We start from the raw sequence: 10,000 nt of genomic DNA on the forward strand, positions 1-10,000 counted from the left end.
AAAAGTCAAAGTTTATGAATGAATCATGAAATTCATAAAATTGTGTTGATAATGATAATAGAAAACAAGTTTTGTGATCGCAATGAAATAAATAGTTTATATATAATTCAAGTTGTCAGATGTGCTCTCTCTCTCTCTCTCTCTCTCTCTCTCTCTCTCTCTCTCTCTCTCTCTCTCTCTCTCTCTCTCTCTCTATCCCCTCACACACACTCATACAGCTCTCATCCCCCCCCCCCCCAAAGAGGAGTTGTTACGATGGATTTAAAGGCATTCACTTAATATTGTTGAAAATGAACATTAAAAGAATATTCAGTTTTGACTTTATGTATTTTAAGTTGAACATCGTTTATTTAATTACTTTAAATGACAATGAAAAATGTATCTTGTCTTTATACTTTTCAACATTTCAGATACTGATGTCATATTTTTTTCCTCCGAGTCTTTGCTGAAACATCTAAAGGAAAGTAAAAAGTATTTTAGCAAAGATCTAGTTTGGTCTATACTAAAAAAGTACAATTCTTTTCTGATTGGTGCTTCCAAGTTAGCTGACTTTCATCAGGTTAGTGAAATCCTCTTGCCTGCTCTTTAAATTGTTTATAAATAATATTATGTGCAGCGATGTGTATGTGTATGATTGTTTGTTAGGAAAAGATGGAGAAAAAATAGAAAGAATTCATTTTGCTAGGATGTATCAATTTCTCAGAATATGATTAATTTATCATAAATGTATCAATAAATAATGTTGACATTTTTTGGGGAGAGGGGGGGGGGGGGAGGAGGTGGATGGCTATTTTTTCGATTTTGTTCTTTTTATTTTTTTTTTTTTCTATTTTGGTTCAGTGTACAAAATCCCCTGTTTCTGTTAACCGAAATGAGTTATTAGTTATTACTTATTCACCGCATTTTTAATTCCAACATTCCAATTTAATTTCAGACTATTCCATCCATTGGCGGATTGCCTATAGAATTTGACTTTGACACATCTTTTGCTTCAAAAATAGAATTACAATCGACAGGCAACTTAACACATCAAAGCAAATGGAACAAAGAGTTTACGTTTGATTGGTCATTGCTGCCAAGGTAAAAGTTTTGTTGTTTTTTTTTTTTAATTTGATCTCCATCACCTTTGTGGCGTATCTAATCTCATTGCACTAGAAAACACAGACTTGCTGATTATAATCCCTTCAGAATTAGCCTTTGTGGATTCCACCTATTCTTGATGACACCTGACCATAGTCTTGGCTGAACTTTTCCTCTCTTTCCTCTCGTCAAGCTTCTCAGGAAAAGTATTTCCATATTCCATAGCCTTGTGCAAATCTAGGCGAGTTTTATGGTATTGATATACAAATATGTCAATATAACTTTACACATCTTTCATTGATAATTTTATTTTTCTCTCATTGCAAGCTTCTAATTGAGTAAAAACGTGTTAAGTCCGTTTAAGACACCCTTATTGATTTTTATTGTTTCAAAATTATTATTAACCGAGAGCTTAAGAATTTAGAATTTGTTTTTTGACAGAACGAATAATGATTTTTTTTCTAAGTCATGTAATGCTTGGAAAGGAATACATTGACTGGTGACTTTTGATTCATATTCTTATCACTTGTTCTTATCAAAAGCACTTAAAGATTATACTCTATAAACTGGTAGTGGAGAGAACATAACCACGCCCCTTGACAATTAACCCCATGATTCGTACTGTCCTAACAGTCATTATTCAAAAAACAATGTCAATTAGAACTAAATAAATATTACACAATGGTATGCGTGTAAGTATGTAATAATTAATGCTACCCGCTAGATCAATCGAACCGATGCACTAAACCATGTGTAATCTTAAACGTTTATTGTCAAATCGATAGAATCTACTGAGAACTAATCACCTATAAACAATAACCAAGAGCATTGTGGTGTAAATTTCATTCTGTGTTTTGATTAGTCAAAAATCTACTTGTTAATTTGCCTTTAACCCTCTCCTTACTAGTCGTCTCATTCGTTACGAAGCAACAAACAATTTTCTTATTCTGATTTATTTTGTACATCACACAAGTCAATGAAGAAGTTTTGTTATAGCTATAAAAACTTGACACTTGTTGTTGAACTCATTTTGCTGAAAAATATTATAATTAGAACATACGTGTTGCTTTTCCCTAAGAGTTACTAATCTATTTTTGTGTTGGGTTGGTGGGTGTTTTGGGGAAAATTCTGAACTTGGTTGGTAAGGAGAGAGAGAAGAAGAAGAGAGGAGAAGAAGAGAGAGAGAGAGAGAGAGAGAGAGAGAGAGAGAGAGAGAGGGGGAGGAGAGAGAGAGAAGAGAGAGAAGAGAGAGAGAGAGAGGAGAGAGAGAGAGAGAGAGAGAGAGAGAGAGAGAGAGAGAGAGAGAGAGAGAGAGTTAACCTTTGATACGATGCACTAATTGATAGATTTTCCTGTTCATCATTTCCTTTCAAGCTTGTCTGTATCCCAAGATGCCAAGATTGTTACACGGCTAGATGGCTATTTTGACACAGATATCAGACATGAGATGTGGATCAATGGTCTTTCATTTTTTGCAGCCCATACCAATGTTCGTCCTCAGATCTTTCAAAAGGACGCAGCTTTCATCCTGGACATCACAAAATCAGTTGGACAGGATCCTTACACATTTTTCAATGCAAGGTAGATGAGTAATTTTATTATATTAGTTTGTCTTTTTAGACAATATAATTCGACCATATGTCAATCCCCGTGTCAATCAGGTTTTAAATCAGGAGAAAAAATATTTGTAATATCACCTAACAGGCGTCATGTCTAGTTCTGCATGTTAAGCTTCGCTGGACCCCTTGTAAAGCGCTGTGAGCACGTTGAGTTAATACTGCTCAATACAAATGCTCAAGTTTTCTTGTATGAATGAACAAAATCAATAACAAAAAGTGAGTTTAATCTCAAAATGATCAAAATCAGGAAATTAAAGTTAATTTAACTTTAGGAAACAAAATTCTCTCTCCGCAATGTGGACATTTATTTTAACTCAGAATTTGTCATGTAAGTCTAATCTCATTTTGAAGCACCTTGTTTATCCCAATATAATACTACGGTGAGACGACTGGTCACATATTCAAACGTTTTAACAGTATTTTTTTTTTTACATTTTTACCATGAAAATTATAAAATGTTGTTACGCTTCTTCTCATGTAACTCTTCAGTCTACAATATTCTTAACCCATTAAGAGTTGTATACTAAATTAAAACAACTATTGAATTAAAATTTATTAGGTAATTCTTTATTTCAATTAACTTATATCTACAATTCAATCCATCTGAAAATAGAAGCCATACATTTGCTTTGGTGAATGGAGAGAGAAAACCTTTTGCGACCTCAGAGAATTCAAAAATATCCTTTGAAAAGTGCCTCCCAGATATATACACCAAGATGCTAGGACGCCAAGTCTGTATGACAGGGAGCTACGAACTGACGTCAACTGAAAGTAAACAGTGGACGATGCCGCCATTTACTTCAACTAGAATTTTAGGAGTCCTCATTCCAACTGATAAGTAAGTGTCACAAATCAAAATACAGATCAATCTCTCTGAAACTGTATGAAATCGGCACGACTAGACTGGTGGAGATTGCATTCTAAAGAGAAAAATTTGATAATATTTTATATACACATTCTTTAAACACAATATCAATATCACCTATCTATATTAAAGTGAAACAAAGACATATATTTTGCTGTCAAATTAACCTACATTACTTCAATCTTCCTTAATCACTCAAGGCAAAACTGTTTTAAAACCTATTTATTATAAAGTCATAAACATGCAATATTTTTAATGGGTCGTCTGCGGTTGAATGTTAATGATATGATATTAGATCTATAATACGCCCCCCCCCCCCCCCCCCTTGCCATCCCCACTTTTTTATTTTAAAAAAATCATTTTGTTTGTTTGTTTTGTTTTGTTTTTGTTTTGCCACCAAATGCAAGAGTAGAGATTTATGATGGTTAATTTTAGTCATGCCTTGAGAATTCTTCCAACAATGGACCTTCGTCATGGTCCATTTTTAGTTGGGGAATAATCACATTAATTTATAGTGTTGCCAAAAATGCTTGATAAAAGATTATTTTTAATTTACTTTATTTCGATTATATACTTCAATTGAACAGAATTATTATTACCAAAAATAAAACTCGCTTATTTCCTTCCCTTGAGTTGGAACTTAATCTAAATGGTTCAATTACACAGGAAACTTAAGATGTTCCGGTTTAGTGGCCATTACCAGAGGACGTGGATTCCTTCCCCTGGTTATCATGTTCATGCCGAATTTGAAGGGAGAGGTAATACAATCACTTGATCCACTTGCTGTCAAATATTCATCATCAATATCATTTTGTTTTATTTTTAACTGTTATAAAAGATGACTTTAAAAATTGTAATCCAGCAAAATGAGTTACCCTTTGTACTTTGTAAAACACTTTGAATTTTGAATATTTTAAATGGATATTGTGCAATATAAAAGTTCATCAAAATTAAGATTATCATTCGCATTTGATTAGAATCAACCGAAAAAGTATAATTTCTAAATTAATGTAACAAATCACACACGTTTAAAACTGAAAATTTACTTTTTGTTTTACATCTGGATCCATATTATCTAAAACATGTTTATATTCGATTAAATAAAATATAATGCGATGCTAAATTGCTAGAGGACTCTTTTTCATTTCAAAGATTTTGATAAAATCAAATCTGAAACTACAAATTTTCTTTGAGTAAAAGCTAAAATACCATGGGAACTCAGTACTAGCTAATACATAATGTGAGTGAAATTGAGAAGTTTGGTGATTGCTATAGGAAACCTTTATTGTTTAATAAGATGAAGGAGCATCCTATTTTGCTAAAAAGGGAGAGACTTAGATGGAACAAATCAATAATCGATTCATTCCTCGCTCCTAGAGACTTCTTATCTTTTAATTTTTATTTATACAGTTTCCCTCATGACAAAATGTGTGGTAACATCTTATCCTGTAAGATCTTAAGAAGGTCACTACAATAAATATCATAGAGAATGAAAGTGAACAATGGCGTGCTGCAATCTACAATTTTTTCAAGCTTCTCACTCAAAATATTTTTCTTCAAAAATTGGGATACATTGGATGAAACCTTACAAATTCTTTCAAATTGTTGCATTTCGTTGTGGATTTGGATTAAATGTTCCATGTTCAAATGATTTTGCATTGTTGGTGTTGAATTTACCCAGGAACTTATAATAAATGCTTTATTAAGATCTACATATTTTTTGTTTAAACTTGTTATTAAAAAAACAGGTTCAATATCCATTATTTTGTAAACTTCTTGGATTAATCGAGTACTATCACTAAAAATTATTTCAGGGTGGAATTTGTCCAGGAGCTTGTTCTTCACCTTCAAACATGATATGACCCATCAAAGTCCAACATATGACTGTCAACTTATATTGGAAGATGCCAATGTAGTTGTTACATTGCGTTCTTTTAACAAGAAACTAGATTACACTATTTCCAAGGGGATGTCTATTTCTGCGACTCAAAATGAGTTCACTACTCATACACTTAATTATTTGGTGAGTTGACCAATGTCTTGTACTTAAGACATTAAAAAAAATTAATGCAATAATAAAGCAATGCTCTGAAGAAATGAATCATTGGTGTAAAATTTTATGTTTGAAAAAGAAAGAGTTTCACATACCATTCCTTTTGCTTGAAAATGCCTAATGACTGAGCATTCATAATATGTTGTTATAATAAGAATGGATGGGTTTGTTTGTTTGTTTTTACTTGTTTTGTTTTTTTATCTATACCTTTATCCGAGTCTTCCTTTTTAACATTTTTATCTCAAAGAATGTGCAATATGCACAATATATTGTTACTTATGTTTTAAGGCCATTTAGGAACACTTTGGCCATTTTAAAGCACTATTATGATATGATAATTAAAACAGATTCGTTGTGTCCTTATTAACAATTTCTTTATAGACAGAGACCACATTGGATTTGATGACAAGAAAGGAAAAGGAATCCATAACTAAAGCGGAAATGACACTGGCTGTTGGAGATTTATCTGTGTCATTCTTCAGGAAGAAAACAAATCATTCATTAGTGACCAAAACAGACTCTACTGAATTGAGATATCACTGGTAAACCCTCTCCATAACAAAATATCTAATCTAGAACATTCTAAAACATAAATCATATTTATATGAAAAAGCTAATGAAGTTAATAGTGTGGCTCGGTGGCTCAGCGGTACAATGTCCCGTTTTGTCACAAAAATCAAGCAATGTTAAACTTAATCAGTGGCTGGATGGATGACAGTGATATTAGACAAAACCCCATATTTTGTCTTGAGTAACGCACTTTACATACATTACCTCGACTCAGATGAGCATTACTAGCTGGCTGCAGCGGTGACGAATATTTATAGAGTGCAACTAACTTTCCCCCTGCTGGGGGAACAAATACAACATTGTGAAGCACATTGAGCACAATTAATCCGTGGAAATGCACTATATAAATATTCTCAGTTATCTATTTATTTATTATTATTAAGCATCATTATAATCATCATCATCATTATTATTATTATTATTATTATTATTATTATTATTATATTATTATTATTATTATTATTATATTATCATTATTATTATTATTATTATTATTATTATATTATTATTATATTATTATTATTATTATTATTATTATTATTATTATTATTATAATTATTATTATAATTATTATTATAATAATAATAATATCATTACAATTGTTGTTGTTGTTGTCGATACGATTATCATAAATAGTACTCATCAATGAAGCCTATATTATATTCTTTGACAACTTTTTGCATACTTCATCTAAGATTAATTCTGCACCTATCCCTAGCAAGCCGTCTCTGCCACTACTGTATGCTTTACATCCCAGTCCTGACATTGCTGCTCGGTCTGGACACACCTCCACTTTTTCCTTGAATCAAGAGATTCAGTCCTCACAAACATCCTTTGTTGACACTTGGCATGGAATGTATATAGACGAATTGACATTACCTGGTATATGATTTTGACCGACTTTTATCATAATTTGCATATGACCTTAATGGCCATATTTTGAAAATGATAAATCTATTTCACTGGTGGTGAATTATATTTAAGTCTCATTAGCGCCATAATAATAATAATAATAATAATAATAATAATAATAATAATAATAATAATAATAATAATAATAATAATAATGAGATGATGATGGTGGTGATGATGATGATGATGATGATGATGATGATGATGATAATGATAATGATAATGATAATGATGATGATGATGATGATGATGACGACGACGACGACGACGATGATGATGATGATGATGATGATGATGATGACGATGATGATGATGATGATGATGATGATGATGATGATGATGATGATGATGATGATGATGATATAATAATAATAATAATAATAATAATAATAATAATAATAATAATAATAATGGATGAAATCCAATCAATCCAAACATTTTTTGATGGTTTCAAATCCGAGATTTGCAAATAAAGTTGTTGTTTATTGATTTTTTTTCTGTTAAATTTATATATAGTTATAATACGCTAAGACTATAAATTTAAAAGATATAAGTGTATACTTATAATCCCAATAATGTAAATAAATGTTTTCATTTCATTTAACCGTCAGTCATCTCCGAAGAAGCTCATGGGTTGCAACGGTTGTTTCTATTTATATGAGTCTTTATTATAGACTTTACATACTTTTTATTCTTTGCATCATTCTTGGCTCTATGCACGTTTTAAACTGAACTAAAGTTGAGTTAACGTATACATAGAATTAATGTGTACGATGACATATATTTTCTGAGTTCTTGCTTAACTTGAATAAAAGGTTTGGTAATTTACCATTCATTTTTTGAAAACAGGTCACTTTAATAAAATATCTTTTACCGATTTAAAACAATGCTCTTTATTTCCCTTTTTATGCAGGTCATCATATATTTCACACAAGCCGATTTGTGGCAGATTTAACTGGTGCTAACAGGACGACCAATGTGACATGGACTGTTGGGAGTGAACGGGTACGGTGCTTAGATGTAGTTGGAGTGATGATAGATATGCTGTTCAAATTAAGTATATCAATAAATGTACAAACAGATGATCACGTAGCAGGTCTGTTGTCATATTATAGAAATAGTTTAAAATCTCAAATGGGGAAGAGCGTACAGGGTACTAAACTGCCTTTTTTCATCAACTCACGCCTATGGTACATATGGGGCATAAGCAACTCAAGGGTTAAGCACGGATTGATTGCAGTTTTGTTGTTGAGATTTGATATGTCATACCATGTATTGTCCTGCAATCAAAGAATCAGATTTAGCCCTGGTTTAGCACTAGTTAGTTTTCTTTTGTATTATCCCCCCTGATTTATCTGCCTTCGATCAAGCAACATTTTTTGTTCTCATTTCAATCTTGCTCTCCATTTTGTGTTCACTGTATATTATAAATATTTTACTTTTGCCTTGCAGCATCATTATACAATGGATGGAAACATCAAGAACAGTTCAGTTCCTGGTCTAAACCACTATGACTACAGTATGAATCTTATCAAAGTGAATGAATATGTAATGTATCTAGAAGGCCAAGTCACGTGGACACCTAGAGTTGGATTCACTTTCAACGGAGATGTGAATTATGAATTACTTCATAACAATGCTGCGAAGACAGTAAAAGTGAGCTTTTCTGGTTGTTCAGGAGAATTAAATGGGGCCAAATCCCTTTTTTTAAAATCTCATTATATTGTTAACCTGATTTATTAGCTACTATTATTAATTAGTTCAATTTCTAAAAAAAATATATTCCCATTTGTTAAAGGCTAATGTTATAAACATGTATTTGAAAAATCCTCGTGGAAAGGATATTATCCTTCATTATTTCATCTACAAATAGTGTCTGTGATTCATAATTCTGGAAATTAAAAGGCGTATAATGATTTTAGTCTCTTTGCAATTTTCCCTTTCGTAAGCATTTATTAAAAAAAACAACAACTTTTTTTTTTACCTGACAATGCAAATGTTTATATTCAAATAGTAATGTTTAATGAAACTATCCTGAAGACTGAATTCATGTTCGTATTTATTTAATGAACTCCTCCATTCCATTTCCTCTCTAGAGAAAAAAGCGTTCGTTGTCTTCAATTTTAAAGGAGCTTCGCCAAAGTGAAAAGAGAATTGAAAAACTGGCCGCCAATGCATATGCTGCTGCAAAAGTAAGATTGTTAAAAATTTAGATAAATTACTTTTGAATATTATATTGATAGTAGATAATTAAGACTCAAAACTTAGACACCCCCCCCCCCCACACACACACACACATACATACAACTGTCCCCTTGTTCAAATGACTGTTATTGTTTATTGGAATTATCATCACATTATGAACCTTTGAACTAAAAGTATGTTTAAAGTTAACAATTGTAATTCCTTTAGAAATTGTTTCATGCTTCAATATTAACTTTCATAATTTGATAATTAACTGAATGCTTTTAATTTAGATTTTCTTCCATGGTCATTATATTCAGAAAATGGAAGTGTGGTGTATAAAACAAAATGCGTTATTTTATCATATACTTTCAAAGACAGAATTATGGTCCATTTGGAATGACAAGGAAACGACTATGACTTCCTTAAAAGCAAATAATGGCACGGTGCTAAAACTTCAACCAATTAAACTCAAAGAAAAGGAAATGGTAACTTACATTTGTCTTTTTTATTTAATAATAATGGAAGTCTTATGTTAAATCAAAGACAAAATTTCAAAGAACAATTACATCTTATTCATTCTTAATTTTGCATTGTCTTATTCTGTCGCAATATATTCATTTTCAAACCTGATTATACATTTTTATGCCTTATCAAGTAAATCTTGCATATTTTAAAACCCTATTTTATTGTAGAGTCGATGACTTAGTGTGTACC

At 31.4% G+C, this 10,000-nt stretch overlaps 1 protein-coding gene across 2 annotated transcripts in view; it reads left to right on the top strand.

Moving 5' to 3' along the window:
* The window catches only part of LOC144962555 (uncharacterized), a 57,590-nt gene that overhangs the window by 32,075 nt on the left and 15,515 nt on the right, over positions 1 to 10,000 (top strand). For both annotated transcript variants that reach the window (XM_078895589.1, XM_078895590.1), the window contains 12 exons: positions 411 to 559; positions 935 to 1,080; positions 2,455 to 2,661; positions 3,313 to 3,537; positions 4,231 to 4,322; positions 5,379 to 5,587; positions 5,999 to 6,159; positions 6,906 to 7,069; positions 8,013 to 8,104; positions 8,552 to 8,755; positions 9,196 to 9,291; positions 9,661 to 9,771. In XM_078895589.1, coding sequence (XP_078751715.1) covers positions 411 to 559; positions 935 to 1,080; positions 2,455 to 2,661; positions 3,313 to 3,537; positions 4,231 to 4,322; positions 5,379 to 5,587; positions 5,999 to 6,159; positions 6,906 to 7,069; positions 8,013 to 8,104; positions 8,552 to 8,755; positions 9,196 to 9,291; positions 9,661 to 9,771 — 1,856 coding nt within the window. The remainder of the gene's footprint in view (positions 1 to 410; positions 560 to 934; positions 1,081 to 2,454; positions 2,662 to 3,312; positions 3,538 to 4,230; positions 4,323 to 5,378; positions 5,588 to 5,998; positions 6,160 to 6,905; positions 7,070 to 8,012; positions 8,105 to 8,551; positions 8,756 to 9,195; positions 9,292 to 9,660; positions 9,772 to 10,000) is intronic.

This window comes from Berghia stephanieae, chromosome 1, assembly GCF_034508935.2.
Source record: "Berghia stephanieae isolate SIO BIC M18660-M18661 chromosome 1, UCSD_Bste_1.3, whole genome shotgun sequence".
Classification (NCBI taxonomy): Eukaryota; Metazoa; Mollusca; class Gastropoda; order Nudibranchia; family Aeolidiidae; genus Berghia; species Berghia stephanieae.